The 21,033-nt window shown below is 38.7% G+C and overlaps 1 protein-coding gene across 2 annotated transcripts in view; it reads right to left on the reverse strand.

The window, feature by feature from the left end:
• The window catches only part of SLC44A1 (solute carrier family 44 member 1), a 218,154-nt gene that overhangs the window by 65,474 nt on the left and 131,647 nt on the right, over positions 1 to 21,033 (reverse strand). For both annotated transcript variants that reach the window (XM_036738123.1, XM_036738122.1), the window contains exon 4: positions 18,602 to 18,738. In XM_036738123.1, the coding sequence (XP_036594018.1) occupies positions 18,602 to 18,738 (137 nt within the window). The remainder of the gene's footprint in view (positions 1 to 18,601; positions 18,739 to 21,033) is intronic.

Raw genomic sequence — 21,033 nt, forward strand, 5'->3', positions numbered from 1 at the left:
ATGGTCAAGGATTCCAAGCTGATCAAATTGGGAGCAGAATGACGAATGGTAGTCCTCGTGCTTCTGATTTGGGTGACAGAGACCCAAACTTTTAAAAAGGGGGGGGAGAAGTTCAAATTCTGCCACTGATACAGACTATAGCTATGTGATCCTAAGGAAGGTCACAATTTCTCAGTGCTCCAGGGAACCTTTTAAAACGAAGTTAAACACAGGTTGTTGATCCATATCCGCAGTAGGTGTTTATTCAAGAGTTCCCCACACCAAAGATACCACAGGGCCCAACAAAAAGAAAAACTCCTACCCTGTGGGATTGCTGTAAGGTCCAAATAACAGAAAATATGTGAAATGCTAAAACACTAATTAAAATTATTAGCTTGTGTTATTGTCAATATGTAACTGAAGCTCCAGAGAAATTAAGTGATTTGCCAAAAGTCACTCTAACAGTAAGTGGCAGAAACAGGTTTTGCACCTTGGTCAGCTGACACCAAATCCAATACTCTTTCTACTGTATCACACTAACTAAAGTAATAATTGAGAGTAAGCACGGTGCTGGATGGAAGTATACTCCTTTTATGGAAAATCTTCAAAGCTGGACTTGACGTGGTGAGGAATAGAGAGAAGACATTAATTACAGGTTTGGGAACACTAGGTGGTACTTCAGGAAAATTAACATGGTGGAGGTACATTAAGGGTGGAAGGATAAACTGGAACCTGAGAGAAATCAGCAAGGTGACTGCTGTAGTACACAGAATGGTAAGAGTTTGGGGTGAAAGGAGTGAGAGTAGGGAAAAGATGACTGTGGAGCATTTCAACAGAAAAAGTGATGGAATCTAGGAACTGGCTAAATATAGGAGATGAAAACCAAGTTTAGCCTAGGAAATGGAAAGAATGGTGGAGGCACCAGTAGTACTGGGATGGACAGAAAGGGCAGCTGGTCTGGAGACAGCATAAGAAAAGATAAAGCCCAATGTAACAAGATGTTTACACCCCCAAATAACGCTCTGAGTCAGTACTGTATTTATCATTGCTCCCATTTTACACACGAAGGGACTAAGCCTCAAAGAGGTCAAGTGACTTAAGGCACACATCTAACAAATTACCAGAAGTGATATTTGAACCCTTGGCTTCCTGACTCCAAACCTAACATTTTATCCATAATGATGTGATATTTCTTATACACAGAATAAAAGCATAGAGGCAGAAATGAACCTAGAGAAGCGGCACAACTCTCCCTTGTTTTATCGGTAAGTCGACTGAGGTCCAAGGAGGGTATGTGACCAAATTCACATGGTTAGTTAGTGGCCAAGCCAGTACTAAGATCACAGGTCTTCTGACTCCTTGTCCAAAGATCTGATGTTGAATTGAGGTAGAAGGAGGGTACTCTAGTCAAGATATCCTTTAGGCAGTTGAAAACATGGTGCAAATGAGGGATTTGGGTATAGAACTGCGAGACAGCTGTACCTTAGAAAAGAGAGTGAAAGTCAGGAATGAATATGGGCTATAGAGTAACTGGATGGTGGGGAGTAGGGGAGTAGAAAGGAAGAGTGAGTCAGAGATAGAAGAAATGAAAAGGCACAAAGGTGGAATTTCAAGAAGCAGCAAATGGCCACTAGTAAAATATCAGAGAGAGAGAAACTGTTTCAGTAGTCAGTAGTGTATCCAGATTACAAGAGGTTAATTAGAAAGGGACTGAATTTATAGGTGTACATAACACCTCTGAAGAGTGTGACAACATTGTGGCTATAAGGAGTAGTTTAAGGAGTTTTCAAGGGTGAGATGAAAACTATAAGTACGTAAAGATAATAAGTAAAAAAAGGAAAGGCAGCTATGGCCATGCACAGGTTTAAGGACATAGAAAGGAAAGAGATAACTATGAAAATGATGTCCTGAAGGAAATTGTAAGAGGTAGCCTGTCTACAAAGGGATTTTGGCATAATCTATCATCTAGTAACAAATTCAGAAAACACATACTTATAATGGCTGGTGCCATGCTGTTACCTCATTCGGTCACAGTACAATCAAGCTGAGATCCTAGCTGCTTACAGTCCGCTGGCACGCCAAAGGATTTCAGGTGGCTCTCTAAAAATTCAAGGGTTGCCTGAAATCCTTTGGTGTGCTGTAAGCAGCCCATGGGGTCACAAGTTGGGTGGGCCTGTTCTAGGAACTGGGCAAAATAAACAAAAAAATGTTTTAAAGAAAACTTAGTATGTGAGTGGGAGGATAATACATCTGTGAATATATATGAAGTTTCAATAGCAATATACTGAACCCTGTTAGGTAAATTATTTATTAACTTGTATAAACTTTTGTAATACAGAGGAAAGACAGTTCATTCAATTCTTACTGGATCTTGAGCAATTCTAGGATCTACAGTTGCTAAACCATTCCACTGAATATCCCAGATTCAAGATTCCCGGGACCTGCAGTGACTGCAAGGCTGATGATATACATGCTCCTGCTACGAATCCTTTCATTCCATTTAATAAATCATTTTCTTGGCTCTCCCACGGTGTTACAACGACTTCTTTCACTCAAATCTCAAAACCTGGCAAGACTTCACAACAGGTAAGAACTAAGTAAGGAGAAAAATTTCTTCCTCTAAAATTGGAGAAAAAGATGAGAAGATAGAATTATAGAATCTTAGGACTAGAAGAAACTTTAGTGTTCATCTAGTACAACCTATACTTGAGAAAAAATAATCTCTATAAATGTCATCTGGCCTCCAAACAGTGACGAATTCATTATTTAAATGAGTCCATTCAATACAGAGTTAGCTTTAACTGTCAGAACATACGTCAAGCACAGATCTATCCTACCGGGAACTTCTGCCCACTGCTCCCGATTCTGTCAGTTAAGGGTGGAGGCGGGAATAGGGATATTCTGGAGGGAGAAGGAGAAGGGGTGTTAGGAGCATAGGAAGAAGCTCATGCCAAGTGGTCGATTCTCTGTAAAGTCTGAGGTGACTTCACAGACAGGATGAAACTTCAAGTGAGGGGAAAAGCACTATGGGAAGTATCTTAGGGATGAATAAGGAAGGACTAAAAAGGTACAGCAGCAGACTGGACAAACCATTTAAAAGTAGCACGGATTCAGAAATTAGCAAATTACATGTAGGGAATGGTAACCGGAGTGACTGGGCTAAAAGAATGTGAGTGGGCTGAGAGTAAGAAGAGAAGTCTTAACAGAATTATAAGGAGTTTGAATTGTGTAGGCAGAAAAGCTGAAGACTTCTGTATGTATTTATATAAGCACATGTAAGGTCCTTGAGAGCAGATACGGTTTCATTTTCTGTCTTTGATCAGATAATCATAGGTTGAGAGCTAGAAAGGGACTATGGAAACTATCTAGTCCAATTCTCTCATTTTACAGGGAGGAAAACAGGCTCCAAGAGGTATTCCTAGCACTTACAATAATTCCTAGCATATAGTGCTTATTGACAGACTGACTTGAGGGAAAGCTATTAATGAATAGTCTTCTAAATTACTCTGCCAAGTTTTCAAAGTCTTCTATAACCTTTTCAACCTTATTTCCTGTTACTCTCCTATAAACATTTTGTCTCACAAAGTCAAAAAATATTATAACATGAAGGGACCTCAGAGATCACCTAATCCAAATTCCTCTTAATACAAAGGAGGAAACTGAAACACTGAGAATGTAAGTAACTTCCCTAAAGTCATACAGCTAATAAGTAACTAAGTGAGGATTTGAATACAGATTTTTTGAGTCCTAGTTCAGTTCTATTTAAAAAAGAAAAATTCTAAACTTAACAAAAACCAAATGAAATTAATGTTTCCATATACAAAGCGAAACAGAAACAGAATATTGTATATGCAGTCAAAAATCTTCATCACTTATAGTTTGCTTCTCTATATACAATACATTCAGTATATTATTTTCATAGCTGTCCTGCCTGTTTCCTACTGCTATTCTTTCTGCTTTCTTCTATGTACTTTTAAAAGCTCCAACAGTCCTATTTTCTTAGTTTTCCTCATTTTTAAAAATTTTGATAATCTCTCCATTTCCCCCTCAACATCTGCCCCCTTTGCCCTTCCCTTCACCCTCACCACTAAGTAAGAAAGATAAATCAAAACAAATCTCCACATTGGCTAGATACAAAAATGTGTCTCAGTCTGTACCCTGAGTTCATTACTTCTCCAGTGTTCTTTTCACTACACCATGCTGCTCTCATCAGAACAGTCAGAAACTTTTCATAAACTCTCAATACTGTAAAAGATAGGAATTCCTCTTGAACAGAGATAAGAAAAAATTTGGGAAATGTTCTCCATATCTGGCAAATGCATCAAACATACATACACAGATACATACATATATAAAACTAAAGGAATTAGTCACAACTTTTTAAAAAACATTTTTTTGGAGGGGGGAAGGCAGGGCAATTGGGGTTAAGTGACTTGCCCAAGGTCACACAGCTAGTAAGTGTGTCAAATGTCTGAGGCTGCATTTAAACTCAGGTCCTCCTGACTCCAGGGCTGGTGCTCTACTCACTGCACCACCCAGCTGTCCCTTAATTGCAACTTTTAAAAATTCTTCTCACAAATTTTTAAAAGATTAGCTTTCCTAAAAATTTCACTAGTAGATGACCAGAAATACTTAAAAATAATTTCAAATGCTGTTATAACAACCAGAAATTCTTTGCAAATAATTTAGTATGCTGACACTCCATTAAGATAAGCCTTATATTATTTTTCAAGTCTAATGGAGCTTAGAATTAGCATTGAAAATAATATAATTCAATTTCACTACATTTTAATGATTCTTTCACGTAAAATAACTGAAAATACATCTTTTAAAACTATATTATTGGGAATGGCTGTACAAGTTGTGGTATAGGAATGGAATGGAATACTACAGTGCTATAAGAAATGATGAGCTGGCAGATTTCAGAAAAACCTGGAAAGACTTACATGAACTGATGCGGAAGTGAGCGGATCCAGCAGAACATCGTACACAGTAATAGCAACATTGTACAATGATTAACTGTGAAAGACTTAGCTCTTCTCAGCAATATGATGATCCAAGACAATTCCAAAAGCCTCATGATGGAAAACGTTATCACATCCAGAGAAAGAACTTGTAGTCTGAATGCAGACCAAAGCAGACTATTTTTACTTTTTTTCCCATAGTTTTCCCCTTTTGTTCTGTTTCTTCTTTCACAACATGACTAATGAAGAAAAATGTTTTAATATGATTGTGCATGTATGACCTATATTAGACTGCTTGCTATCCTGGAGAGGGGAGAGGGAAGGGAGGGAGAAAAATGTGCAGCTCAAAATCTTACAAAAAATGAATACTGAAAACTATCTTTACGTGTAATTGGAAAAAAATAAAATACTATTTATAAAAAACCAAAAACTATATTATTTCTAGAAGAGTAGTGCCATAGATAAACTATTTTAAAAGAGTTTCGGTTTGAGGAGCTACGTGCTTTCCACCTGAAACGGAATTATTACAGCCTCAAAACTGCACAGGTAAGGATTCTAAGCATATCCCACATCTCATGGTCACAGATAACACCTTTCAGCAACATTGTCACTAACAGACCATAAACCAAGCCTTCCTGGAATGTTTCTGGCCAAATGCCCACTTACGACATTGTTGCTATGGCACTGACTGGCTCTTTGCCCTCACTCTCACACATACTGTTTTGCCTAATGGTATATTTTCGAGGGAATAATTAATGCCGTGAGGCAGAGTGTCCTTGTTTCTGTGATCCACGCGAATCAATTCACTGAAAAACAGGAATTGTGTCAGCACAGTGCTCTCGAAAGAACGCTGCATTTGTGGTCTGCTACTCATGAGATGTGTAACCTTGGACAAGTCACTTATAACACTTACACTGTATACAGGGTACAGGACCTACTTCCACCTCTAATAACTGACTGCAGTCTGCTGTGTCTCCTTCCTCCGTTACTTACCTTGTCATCTCTAGGTGCTGTTGTACGTCTTCGTGCCTCTATTCTATTCTCTTATTTTGTACGAATTGCTTGGGAGACAGCAGGCAGACGGACTCCATCTTTCTCAGGGAGGTAAAGTTCTTGGGTTCTATGGCAGATGTCATTTTTGGGCATAGGCCTTCCTTCCCAATCGCTTAGTTCAGATCCTGGGAGTTTGAGAGGTATGATCTCTGCACGTTTTATTTGCTTGATTCGTTCTATTCTGAGTAAAGCTAGATGTAAAACTCTCGTCTAACTAAAAGCCTTTCTGAAGGACGTCTAGAGGATCTGATCAGGATTATTCCTGCCCTCAATTCAAATGTCCAGGTGACTTCCTTCCTCTAGCGTGCTGGGCCTGGAGTCAGGAAGACTCCTCTTCCTGAGTTCAAATTTGGCCTTAGTAGCTGTGTGACCCTGGACAAGTCACTTAATACTGTTTGCCTCAGTTTCCTCATCTGTAAAATGAAGCTGCAGAAGGAAAGGGCAAGTCACTCCAGGATCTTTGCCAAGAAGAGCCCCAAAAGGGATCACAAAGAGCAGACATAACTGAAAAATGATTAAACAACAAAAAGATACCATAGTGTATTAAGTGCTGGACTTGGGACTCAGGAAGACCTGAATTCAAATCCTGCCTCAGACTATTACTAGCTGTGTGACCCTGAACAAGTTTCACTTTGCCTCTCCCAATCTCAGCTTTCTCATTTGTAAAATGAGGATAATAACATCATCTTTCTCATATGGTTGTTGTAAGGATCAAATGAGTAAATGTTTGTCTTACATAAATATTAGATATTAAGTTTAGCAAGCAATGCTTCTTTTAAGGTTAAAGTAAGGACGAGAAGGGAGACCAGAAAAAGAGGGGGAAAAACTCAATAGTGAAGAATAAGATGATTTGTATAATCTCATATAGTGACAGATGAGCTATCCAGAGCAGAAGCCATTTTTTTTTAATATCAAAGGCCTAAGTGTATTTATATAAATAGTATTCTATTACTTAAAGAGGCCATCTGGTATAGTGGAAATAGCATTGGAACTGGAGTCAGAAGATCTGGTTTGGAATCCCAACTCTGATACTAGCTATGTAACCCTGGGTAAGTCACAATCTAAGCCTCAGTCTTATCCTTTGTAAAAATGTAAAAAAAAGATTATAACAGTGTTATAAGCTCTCAGGGTTTTTTGAATAAAGGTCATAAAACTGGTTCAATTCTTAAAGAGATTTTGGAAGTAGTTTAATATTTTTGAAAACTAATTTTCTTTCCCAAATTTGAAAAATCTTTAAGTTACTTCTAATCAAACAAACATTTATTAAGTGCCTATTTCCAGTTCCACCTCCAATCTTGCAAAGTGTCAAGCATTTGATGGCAACCCTTTCATTTATGACTGCCTATTATCAGAAATATATTAAGTCACGTTTAGTTCAGTGGGGGTGGGGGGTATGTGTCTGAACTTGTGATTTCACTGGTATGGGGAACTCTCTTAGTGGAAACTTCATCAACGCAAACTACAAACTCATTTATAATTTATGGTCTTAGAGTTGTCTGGGGACTCTCAGAGGTTACATGATTCAACCACCACCAAAAAGACAGTATGAGTTGCAGGCAGGACTTGAGCTCAGATTCTTTTAACTCCAAGGTTTACTCCTCTATTCACCAATCTATGCTGCTTCTTAAAGACAATATTATGTGCTAGATTTGTTTTTAATTCATAATAATTATTGAAAAATCTTTAAGGAATTAATTGTTCCTCAGAAAGGAAAATACCTTTTTTTCCTAAGTGATCTGACAATTTTAGGGTCATTTGATTATGGCACTGAGCCCAGAAAGCCTATATGTCACATGACTATACAAGAATAGGTGGTCAGATCATTACACAGAGTTATTAATAAAATAAAAATCTCTCAAGTTTTAGGCTCTCCTAGTTGGGAGTTTAAAAATGTGGTTATTCCATTGGATTTACTATGAAATTTTAATATAAATAGTCATACCTTTAAAATGTTGTCATTCACTGGAAATACTGATGTTTTATTCATTTATTTATTTATAAAAAGTACAAGACATTGTTGTAGAGAGAAAATGCCTTTAGATTTCAAGGAAAACAAGAACATGGCAAGGTGGATATAAATATTATCAGGTGTTCAAATTCCAGTTTTGCCAGTTACAATATCCATGTTGTTTGGCAAGTAACTTAGTCTCTTTGGCACTCAATTTCCTTCACGTATAAAATGCAGGGGAGGGAACTGAACTAGAAGATTTCTAAGGTCCTTTCCAGTTCTATTATTTTATGATCTATAAGCTAGAATTAGACAGGCAACATCAATGGAAGAGAAGTTTAATGATATATGTGGCAATTTAAAAAAACCACAAACTTATTTTGGGGGCCTAGTCTTTCTTGTGACAGGCTGTTTTGTTTCTGCTCTAAACCTGGCCTTCACTTGCGCCTAACCTCCCCTCCCCTTTCTTAGAATCATCAAAGGTTGAGAATTCTTTCATGTTAGAAATTTGTACCTCTCGTGCAAGCTCAGTAATAACTGTAACCACACATACCTGAGTATGACCCTCCCCCTTGCTATAAAACTCCTGGTTCCTGGCCCATTTCAAGGGGGTACTTAACCCTCTCTTGGGTCAAGTGTGATGGTCTAGTAGAGGAGATAAGACTCCAACCATCTCCTATGTTCAACAGGAAAAGTGATCAAGGCTGAAACTGGGAGTAACAAGCTGAGGAATGGCTCTCAAAGGATCACATGTCCTTTATTATCCTCTGTTTCTTTATCCCGCCCCCCAGAAACCGTTCCAAACCTTCTCTCTCCCTCTCTCTTTCTTCTCTCTCTCCCCTCCTCCTCCCCTCTCTCTCCCTCTCCCCCCCTCTCTCCGTCTCTCCCCCTCCCTCTCTCTCCCCCCCTCTGTCTCTCTGTCTCTCTCTCTTCCTACCCCCACCACCATTTTCAATCCTGCTGCCTATAAACATCCATAAATTTCCCCCATGCAGCTAGGTGATGCAGTAGATAAGAGTGCTGGACTTGGATTCAGGAAGATCTGAATTCAAATTTGGCCTCAAGACACCTACTAGCTGTGTGACCCTGGGCAAGTCACTTAATCCTGTTTGGTTCCATTTCCTCATCTGTAAAATGAGCTGGAGAAGGAAATGGCAAACCACTCCAGTAGCTTTGCCAAGAAAATCCCAAACGGGGTCAGGAAGGGTCAGATGTGACTGAACAGCAACAATCTCTAGAAAATCTTCACTAGACCTCACCATTCCCTCAAACTCTTGTCTTAAGTCTCTCCTTCCACTTTCAGCTAAAGTCCTTGAAAAGGCCAATTTCACTCAGTGACTCCATTTCTTCTCCTCTCGCTCTCAATCTCCTAACAACTCAAACTGCCTTTCTCAGTCCTCATCCTTTTAAAATTTTCTTCACTATCTGACACTGCTGACCACCCTCTTCTGCTTATTCTCTCTTCTCTGGGTTTTCACAACAGGGCTCTCTCCCGGGTCTCCTCCTACCTAGTGGACTATTCCTCAATCTCCTTTGCTGGCTCTTGATCCACACCATGCCCTTAAATGTAGGTACACCCCCAAAACTCTGTCCTGGGCTCTCTTTTCTTTCTGTATACTCTCACTTGCTGACCTCGACAGCTTACATTAAATTACCATAGTTTTGCAGACAACTCTTATATGTATGTATATATGTATGTATGTATCCCATCTCTCTTCTGAGATCCAGTTTCAGAGGAAAATTTAGTAAGCATTACAAACTTTATGTCCCACAAACATCTCAAATTCAACATGCTTAAAGCAAAAGTAATTATATTTTCCCCCAAATACAGCCTTATTCTGAATTCCCATATCTATGTTGATAGTACTACCATTCTATCTTCCCTTATCCTACACATACAACCATTTGCAAAGTCTTGCCATCCTTCTTCCACAACCTCTCTTAAATCTGGCACCTCTTCACTACTCACACAACCACCACTTTAGAAAGCCTCAAGTCTCTTCTCATTTCAATCCATACTCCACACAGCTGGCAAAATGAATGTCCTTTACCACAAGTCAAAGAGCATGTGAAGAAGAGTAAAATGTAAGGAAGGGTCCAGGTAATGAAGGGCTTCAAAGGCCAAAGTGAGGATTTTATATCTGATCCTGGAGGTAATAGGGAGCCACTGGAGTTTATTGAGTAGGGAAGTGACATGGTTGGACCTTTGCTAGAGGAAACTGACTCCTTAAACTCCAGTAGCTCCTTCTTGCTTCTGGGCAATGGTTTATTCATTCAATAAAACCCACTGTTTTGCATTTAAAGCCCTTCATTACCTGGCTTTAATCTAGCTTTCTAGCTTTATTATATTACTTCCATATGCTGTGGTCCAAGCAAACTGGCTTTCTTGCACAGAAAGCATTTGATCTCCTATTTCAGTGCCTTTGTATTGGCTGGAATGCACCTCCACCTCAGTCAGTCAAGAGTCATTTATGAAGCACCTGCTGTGTGTTAGGCACTGTAGTAAGTGCTGGAGTGCTAAGAAAGGCAAAAGAGATTTCTTGTTCTCAAGGAGCTTACAGTCTGACAGGGGAGACAATGTGAAAACCACTATGTACAGAAAAGATATACATATGGAATAAATTAGAGATAACCAACACAGGGAAAACACTGCTATTAAGGATCAGGGAAGGCTTTTTGTACCAGGTAAGATTTAATTGGCATCTGCAAGAAGCCAGGGAATCCAGGAGGTGGAGATGGAGAAGGAGAGAATTCTAGAAATGGGAGAAAGCCAGTGAAAATGCCTGGAGTTGGAAGATGGATTGTCTGGTAGGCCAGTGTCGCTGTATTACAGAGTAATTAGGGAAGAGTGAGTCTAAAGAGAACAGAAAGGAAGGAGGGGGCCAAGTTATGATGGGCTTTTTAAAGCCCAAGAGAGTATTTTTTATTTGATCCTGGAAGCAACAGGAAGCCTCTGCAGTTTTGCATCACCAAGGCAATATTCACAACAGTTGCTATTGTTATGAGCCTGCGGGCATGACTCTCTATATAGAAGACAGAAGCGAAACATTTATTCAGACGCCAGAAAACCAAATCCCAAAACCAGTAAATCCAATCCATCCAAGCAAAAAAGAAGTTAAAACACTTTATCACTACGGAGAGCAGTTCCATTTCATAGCCTTCCCCCAAACACACACACAGCACAGCTACCTCGCCTCCTCTCCCTCCCAGCTCTAACTGCTCTGAGCATTTCCTGCTCCACCCTTTCCTGTTCCACTCACCACAGGTGACCTAGGCTTCCTACAATGTAAGCAGGTCACATGGGCCTATTAATGGATGGGGCGGATCTTCAAATTTACATTACCACTACAAGTTTACTGAATAATGAGGTGACACAGTCAGACCAGTGGTTTAGGAGATACTTTGTCAGCAGAGTGAAAGATGGACTGTAATGGGGTCCAGTCATCACACGGTTGTGGCAGCGTTAAAAGAGAGAATGTAGGTACGCACACAAGACAAGACATCAGGAAGGTGGACTCAATAGTATTTGGCAACTGATTGGATATGGTTGAGGTTTGGAAGGACAGTGAGAGAAATTAAGAAAATCAAGCATGATATCTAGGATGTGAGCCATGTAACCGGAAGGATGGTGGTGTCCCTGAAAGAAATTAAGAAATTCAAAAGTTGGGAGGGCTTGGGGCGGGGGGGGGGGGGGAGCGGGAGGAGGTAAGCATGACAGATAATGGATTCAGTTTTGGATCTCTTACTTCCTTTAAGATTTAGCTTAAGTGCTAATTTCGACAAGAAACCTCTCCTGATTCCTCAGCTATTGGCATCCTCTCTCCAAGAACTAACTGGTATTTATTCTTTATGTACTTATGTTGTCTCCTTGGATAAACTATAAGCTCCTAGAAAGCAGGCAGGGGCTATTTCAGTTTCATCTTTGTATTGCAAATGTCTATCATATTACATGGCAGATAACAGATGCTTAAAAAACATTTGCTTTTGGGTTGATTCCTCCTCATACAGAATAGGAGGTCTCGAGCCCATCATACTTAAGGACCGGATCATTCTGACTATAATCTTCCCTTGTTGTTCCTCCTGCCCCAGTCTGTCTTCCTAAGATAACATAAGCATAATAAACTCTTGGTGGCACTATGAATTAGTCCAACCATACTGGAAAACAATTTGGAATTTGCTAAGAAAGTAACTACAATACCCATGTCCTTCAACACAGAAATCCTACTGTTAGGCATAAGCCCAAAGGAGATCAAAGTAAAAAAGAAAGGTCCTATATACACCAAAATATTCAAAGAAGCATTTTTTAAATAGTAACAAAGAACTGAAAACAAAGTACAAGATCATCCATTTGGGAATAGTTAAACAAACCACTTTATATAAATGTAATGGAATACTAATGTGCCAAAAGAAATGATATACATGGATTCTGAGAGGCATGGGAAGACATGCATGAACAGACACAGTGAAGCAAGCAGAACCAGGAAACTACTGCACCCAATGTAAATGGAAAGAAAAAAAACACTGTTGCAATTATTATAATGATCAGGCTTGGCCACAAAGAGAGGAGAAAATGTACCTCCCTCCCTTCTTCGCATAGGTTGGGGCGTATGACTGTGAAATACAGCATATACCCTCAAAGGCTCAGTCAGTCAATAAACATTTTTAAGTACTTACTAGTGGCAGACACTGTGCTAAGAGCTGGGGTTACAAAGAAAGGTAATAGATAGTTCCTGTTCTCAAGGAGCTCACAGTCTAATGGGGGAGACAACTATGTATAAAAAAAGCTAGACACAAGATGGCGGCTGGAAGGCAGGGACTAGCGTGAGCTCCCCGCCAAGTCCCTCCAAAAACCTATAAAAAATGGCTCTAAATCAATTCTAGAACTGCAGAACCCACAAAACAGCAGAGGGAAGCAGGGCTCCAGCCTAGGACAGCCTGGATGGTTACTGGGTGAGGTCTTTCATGCATGGAGCTGGGAGAGGAGCAGAGCCGAGTGTGGGCAGCGCGGACCAGCCAGACCAGGAGCTGGGTGGAGTGTGCCCGAGAGCCCTGAATCAGTGAGCTGCAGCAGTTAACAGGCTTCTCAACCCACAAACACCAAAGACAACAGAGAAGGTTACTGGGAAAAGCTGCTGGGGACAGAATGAAAGAAGGAGGTCGAGGTTCGGCCACTGCCCCAGGGGGCAGCGGAAGTGGGGCAGTTACAGAACTACAGCTGCAGTTACTTCGGGCCCCAGGCCCACCTAATGGGAGGAATTAAGTGGCAGATCAGAGCAGGAGTGAAGAACCTGCTGAAGATCTAAGTCCAGTCCGGGTTGGGGGTTCTTGGGGAAGGAGGAGTGCTGGTGTGGCAGAGCTGGCGCATCCCCCCAAGTGTGGAACATAGAACTCTTTACTCTACAAGCAGTCATACCCTGCTGAAAAACTCAAGGGTCAAGTAAGTTGGCTGGGAACATGGCCAGGCAGCATACCCAGATTCAGTCTCAGACTTTGGAATCTTTCTTTGGTGACAAAGAAGACCAAAACATACAGCCTAAAGAAGTCAACAAAGTCAAAGAGCCTACAACAAAAGCCTCCAAGAAAAACATGAACTGGTCTCAGGCCATGGAAGAGCTCACAAAGGATTTGGAAAAGCAAGTAAGGGAAGTAGAGGAAAAATTGGGAAGAGAAATGACAATGATGTGAGAAAACCATGAAAAACAGGTCAATGACTTGCTAAAGGAGACCCAAAAAAATACTGAAAAATATACTGAAGCAAACAATACCTTAAAAAATACACTAACTCAAATGGCAAAAGAGCTCCAAAAAACCAATGAGGAGAAGAATGCCTTGAAAGGCAGAATTAGCCAAATGGAAAAGGAGATCCAAAAGACTACTGAAGAAAATACCACCTTAAAAATTAGACTGGAGCAAGTGGAAGCTAGTGACTTTATGAGAAATCAAGATATTATAAAACAGAACCAAAGGAATGAAAAAGTGGAAGGCAATGTGAAATATCTCATTGGAAAAACCACTGACCTGGAAAATAGATCCAGGAGATATCATTTAAAAATTATTGGACTACCTGAAAGCCATGATCAAAATAAGAGCCTAGATATCATCTTTCAAGAAATTACCAAGGAGAACTGCCCTGATATTCTAGAACCACAGGGCAAAATAGAAATTGAAAGAATCCACCGATCACCTCCTCAAATAGATCCCAAAAAGAAATCTCCTAGGAATATTGTCGCCAGATTCCAGAGCTCCCAGGTCAAGGAGAAAATACTGCAAGCAACCAGAAAGAAACAATTTGAGTATTGTGGAAACCCAGTCAGAATAACCCAAGATCTAGCAGCTTCTACATTAAGAGACTGAAGGGCTTGGAATACGATATTCCGGAGGTAAATTGAGCTAGGATTAAAACCAAGAATCACCTACCCAGCAAAACTGAGTATTATGCTCCAAGGCAAAATATGGATTTTCAATAAAATAGAAGACTTTCAAGTTTTCTCAGTGAAAAGACCAGAGCTGAATAGAAAATATGACTTTCAAACACAAGAATCAAGAGAAGCATGAAAAGGTAATCAAGAAAAAGAACAAGAAAAAGAAATTGCAAGGGACTTACTAAAGTTGAACTGTTTTGTTTACATTCCTACATGGAAAGATGGTGTGTATGATTCATGAGACCTCAGTATTAGGGTAGCTGAAGGGAATATGCATATATATATATATGTATATATATATATATATATACACATATATATATATGTCTATGTATATATATGTATATGTGAGTGTGTATGTATGTATATATGTATGTGTATATATAGAGAGAGACAGCGGGCACAGGGTGAGCTGAAGATAAAGGGAAGATAGCTAAAAGAAATAAAATCAAATTAAGGGATGAGAGAGGAATATATTGAGAGAGGGAGATAGGGAGAGACAGAATGGGGTAAATTATCTCGCATAAAAGTGGCAAGAAAAAGCAGTTCTGTAGGAAGAGAAGACAAGGCAGGTGAGGGGGGAATGAGTGAATCTTGCTCTCATCAGATCTGACCTGAGGAGGGAATACCATACATACTCAATTGGGTCCCTTACCCCACAGGAAAGAAGGAGGAAGAAGATAAAAAAGGGGGGGGGATGATAGAAGGGAGGGCAGATGGGGGTGGATGTAATAAAAAACAAACACTTTCGAAAAGGGACAGGGTCAAGGCAGAAAATTCAATTAAGAGGGATAGGTTAGGAAGAAGCAAAATATAGTTAGTCTTTCACAACATGAGTATTGTGGAAGGGTTATACATAATGATATGCATGTGGCCCATGTTGAATTGCTTGACTTCTTAGGGAGGGTGGGTAGGAAGGGAAGGGGGGAAAGATTTTGGAATTCAAAGTTTTAAAAACAGATGTTCAAAAACAAAAAAAAAAGTTTTTGCATGCAACTAGAAAATAACATACATAGGCAATGGGGCATAGAAATTTATCTTGCCCTACAAGAAAGAAAGGGAAAAGCGGATGGGAGGGGAGTGGGGTGACAGAAGGGAGGGCTGACTGGGGAACAGGGCAACCAGAATATATGCCATCTTGGAGTGGTGGGGAGGGGAGAAATGGGGAGAAAATTTGTAATTCAAACTCTTGTGAAAATCAAGGCTGAAAGCTAAATATATTAAATAAAAAAAATAAAAAAAAAAGCCATACACATGCTAAATCTGAAACAATCAATAGAGAAAAGGAACTAACATTAAGGGAAATTAGAAAAGGAATCCTGTAGAAAGTTGGATTTTTGCCGGGACTTGACGTATTGGTTAGTTTTGCTAAAGTGACTGTGTTCTTCTTTTTTTTATTTAATTCTTTGATATAAGCAATTACTGGGTAGCAGAGGAGTGGGGAGGTTATAATTCTTTTTTTTTTTTCATTTTTATTTTTAGTTTACAACACACGGTTCTACATAATTTTGAGTTCCAGATTTTCTCCCCTCCCTCCCCACTCTCTCCCCAAGACGGCATGGAATCTCATATAACTACCATGTATAACTTCGCATTGAATTAATTTATACACTAGTCAAGTTGTGGAGAAGAATTATGACCAATGGAATGAATCATGAGAAAGAAGAAACAAAACCAAAAACCAAAAACCAAAACAAAAGAGAAAAAAAGCAAAAGAAAAAAAAAAAGAGAGCAAACAGTTTGCCTCAATCTGCATTCAAACTTCAGAGTTCTTTCTCTGGATGTAGATAGCATTCTCCATCGTGAGTCCTTTGGAGTTGTCCTTGCACCTTGTGCTGCTGAGAAGAGCGAAGTCTGTCAGGGTGGGTCCTCACGGAATCCATATATCTGTGGTTGTGTACAATGTTCTCCTGGTTCTGCTCCGCTCACTCAGCATTATGTCGTGTAGGTTTTTCCAGGTTGTTATGAAGTCTCTATCATCCCCATTTCTTATGGCACAATAGTATTCCATTACCTTCATATACCATAGCTTGTTCAGCCATTCCCCAATTGATGGGCATCCCCTTCATTTCCAATTCTTGGCTACCACAAAAAGAGCCGCTATAAATATTTTTGTGCATATGGGTCCTTTTCCCGCTTGTGTGATTTCTTTGGGATACAACCCTAGAAGTGGTATTGCTGGGTCAAAGGGTATGAACATTCCTGTGGCCCTTTATTTTACTGAGCTGGACAAAATAATAACAAAATTCATCTGGAAAAACAAGAGGTCTAGAATATCTAGGGTATTAATGAAAAGAAATGCTAGAGAAGGGGGCCTAGCCATACCAGATATTAAACTGTACTACAGAGCAGCAGTCATCAAAACTACCTGGTACTGGCTAAGAAACAGAGGTGTGGATCAGTGGAATAGGATAGGAATACAAGACGGAGAAGTCAACACCTATAGCAATCTACTCTTTGATAAACCCAAAGAATCCAGCTTCTGGGCTAAGAATTCACTATTTCACAAAAACTGTTGGGAAAATTGGAAAATGGTAGGGCAGAAACTGGGCATAGACCAATATCTTACACCATATACCAAAATAAAGTCAAAATGGGTTCATGAGGTAGGAGTAAAGGCTGATACTATAAGTAATTTGGGAGAGCAAGGAATAGTTTACTTATCAGATTTACGGAAAAGAAAAGAATTCATGACCCAACAAGAGATAGAGAGCATTACAAAATGCAAAATGGATAATTTTGATTATGTTAAATTGAAAGGTTTTTGTACAAAAAAAGACAATGCAACAAAAATTAGGAGGGAAGCAGAAAATTGGGAGAAAATCTTTACAACTAGTATCTCTGATAAAAGCCTCATTTCTAAAATATACAGGGAACTGAGGCAAATATATAGGAATACAAGCCATTCCCCATTTGAGAAATGGTCAAAGGATATGAACAGGCAGTTTTCAGAGGAAGAAATTAAAGCTATCTATAGGCATATGAAAAAATGCTCTAAATCACTACTGATTAGAGATATGCAAATCAAAACAACTCTTAGATACCACATCTCTCCTGTCAGATTGGCTAAAATAACAAAACAGGAAAATGATAAATGCTGGAGAGGATGTGGGAAAATTGGAGCATTGTTACATTGCTGGTGGAGTTATGAGATGATCCAGCCATTTTGGAGAGTAATTTGGAACTACGCCCAAAGGGAGGTTATATTTCTAAATAAAAGTATTGTTAGAAACAAAACATAACAATTTTTTTTAAAGAAAGAAAGGTCTGCTGATGAGAATACACACTTTAGGGTTCTCCTGGGTCAGACCTGAATCCTATAAAGCAAGACTTGTTCCTGTAGTAAGTCAGTAGGTCCTTAGGTTGACTATATTCAGATGCAAGTTTGATTAGCATATCAGAAGAACAAAGAATTGGGGTAAAATTCATACCATGAAGCGATATGAACCATAAGAGTTACTGTATTCATAAAGAAGTCAAACTAAGCAAGATTGAAACTGGTAATTCATTTTACATGTACTGGAATAGAATTGGGAATTAGAAACTGAAAAAGAAAAAGTACCAGGAAGTCAGGAAATCTATCATATGCGATTTCTCCCAGACAATACCAAAGCCCCTAACATCACATTTTCTTAAAATATTATGCTTAAAATACAAAAGTATTACAGAATCACAGATAGAAGGGATCACAGGATCATTTATGTATCTAGAGTTGGAGGGGACCTCAGAGACCATCTATGCCATCTAGTTCAACCTGTCCCTGAAAAAAGTTCCCTCTATATCACATACAACAAGAGGTCACTGAGTCTTTGCTTGAAAACCTCTAGAGGTCGTCACTATGTCCCAAGGCAGCTCATTTTATTTTTGGACAGCTCTGTTAGGAAGTTTTTCTCCATACATCACACCCAAATTTACCTGGCTGAATATTTCATCCATGGCTACTCCTAGTTGTGCCCTCTAAGGCTAAAGAGAACAAATCTCATTTCCTCTTCCCCATGATATCACTTCAAAAGCTTTAGCCAATTTTCTCATGACATTTTTATTAGATGATAAAAATTATCTATGCTCTTTTTCCCTTTAAAGTCTCCTGTTTAGTTTACTAGTACTGAATATAAGTACTGGTTTATTTTAGTATGGACGTAAGAAGTTATATTTGAATACCAACACCCAGGACATTTGACAATAGGTAAAGGACAGGAACATTACTTGGGTGCTCAGCTCTAACACCTCCTCACCATTCTTTTCTGCAAACTTCTGGACTTCATATATTGTTTTCAGTTCATGGCTTGGACATGCTGCCACACACAGAGCAATAGACTTGATCTTCCGTTTCACCAAGTCCACATTGCATGGATCCAAAAAGAACACATACCTAAAACATAGGAAAAAACACTGAGATTACTATTTACAGGAATAACACATCTGGCAATACATGACCAGCTTCATTCATAGTACCTCACTTTTATAGGAATTTCAGAAATCTGCTCAGATATGAAGTTGTAATGATTAATCCATGTTATTTTTAATTGTAGTTTTCTATTCCCTTTCTTGTTGCTGTTCAACTCCCCTTTCAAAAGAAATGAGTCAAAACAATTCAGTCTAAATACTATTATTGTGCTGTAGGAAATGATGAAATGGACAATTTCAGAGGATACCGGGAAGCCCTTTATGAATTTATGTAGAGGTACGTTGGCAGAAATAGGATAACAATTTATGAAGTGATAACAATATTAGACATATTATGTTATATAGTGATAACAACATTGCATAGAAAAATAACTCTGAAAGACTTTAGAACTCTGATCAACACAATCACATAGCACAGATTGAAAAGAATGAAGATGAAATCTTCCACTAACATACTATCAGAGAGGTGATGAACTTAAAATGCAGAAAGAATCATAAATTTTTGGACATGGCTAAAGTAGAAATTTGTTTTGCAAGTCTATGTAGATATATCTTGAGGGATTTTGTTTTTTTTTGTTTTTGTTTTATTTGCTCAATGAGGGAGTAGTGAGAGGGACAGATTAAAAAATAGTTTTTGAAAAATAAAAATAATAAATTCAAAAGGAAAAAACCCAAATCTTTTCCTCCCCTTCTAAAGCCAAGAGGAATGTGTCTGATCAGAAGAACTGTTTATTTCTCAAATTGTTTCTTTTCCCAAAAAATAAACAAAAGCAGAATGTGTCATATTCATCAGAAAGGAGAACCATACTAACAACTGTTAATTGTTTTGGGGTTCTGAAATTGGGTGAGATGACTGGAAGACTGGGGATAAGTTACCCAAATAAAATGAGCTGGACACTTTCTGATGAATTTCAATTGTTGTAGTGGAAAGGAGTTAAGAGTCTTGGCTTCAATTCTCACTTCTGACATTTAATAGCTATATTATGAAGGACTTTCTTGAGCTTCAGTTTCTTTATTTATAAAATGGGAATAAATAATGCTCATGCTACCTATCTTATAGGATTATTTTAAGGAAATCACTTTGCAAAACTTGAAGCACTATAATTAATTAGTTATTATCAGGTTCCTTGTTTATCATTCTTATGGAGAGGGAACTACAATGAGTAGAAATTGTTTCATGGAGAACAGAAGTGAGGTAACTATAACATTTGGCCAAATTTCATTGGTTCATAGCCTGTTTTCTAAATCTAAATGACTATCAGAGGTCTTTCACCCACCGGTTTTAAGAACTATGGTTGTAAAAACATAATCAGATTATGTTTCCATTTTTACAGTAATATAAGATACAATACAGGTGTGTGTGTGTGTGTGTGTGTGTGTGTGTGTGTGTGTGCCCTTGTGCATGGGGTGAAGAGAAATTAAAAGTAAAATAAAGATATAAAGTAAAAAACCCAAATGAAGCCTTGTGGCTATTTAAAAAACAAAAACAAAAAACCCTTATTAGAAATTCTTGATAAATTCAAATAAGGTCAAAAAAATTCATTTTGCCCCATCCTTCCTCCTCCCCCTCACTGCCCCCAATTCAGCATAAAAGCAAAATCACCCATGCTAATAATGGCAAAAGGAGAAACTGTTTTTTTTTCCAAGTAAAAGAAGTAAGTAAAAAAAAGGTAAAAGAAAAAAGAAAAGATCACTCAAATGACTAGGGAAACGAAACTTGGGAGATATGACTAAACTAGAAGTCAGACAGATTGAAAAAAATTATGAGAAACAAGTTGGCAAGGAATCCTAAATGAAAAAGTTCTTTTATTTAAAGTTCTTTATTAAAAGTTCTTTTATTTAATATCTGTAATGGCAAGTAAAGTAGGACTGTTCACTGTTTTTTCTTTTGGAGTGCTTCTCAGCCCTAAGGTAATCAAGTGCCTTTGATTGAGTCTGAATCAAGAGTCTTTGATGACCTGCTTAACTCACAAGAAAGCTTAAGTCACATGAGTTTGAGTCACATGGATGTGATGCCCTCTGACCCTGAAGAAGCATATATATACTCAGAGGTTAGCATTTTGCTTCGGGGCTCAAAGCAAAAGAAGAGTGTTTGTGTGATTAGCCAGATGAGACTCTGGGTAGCCATTAAGGAGCCCTTGGCTTTGAAAACTCAGATGTTGGTGCTTCTCTCTCTGATAGCTGTGTATGTATTGCTATGGTTAGACAGTTAGAAGCCTGTCCGTTGATTTGTGTTTGTTTGCTCTGTTTATATAATTTC

The sequence above is a fragment of the Trichosurus vulpecula genome, chromosome 9 (genome assembly GCF_011100635.1).
Source record: "Trichosurus vulpecula isolate mTriVul1 chromosome 9, mTriVul1.pri, whole genome shotgun sequence".
NCBI lineage: Eukaryota > Metazoa > Chordata > Mammalia > Diprotodontia > Phalangeridae > Trichosurus > Trichosurus vulpecula.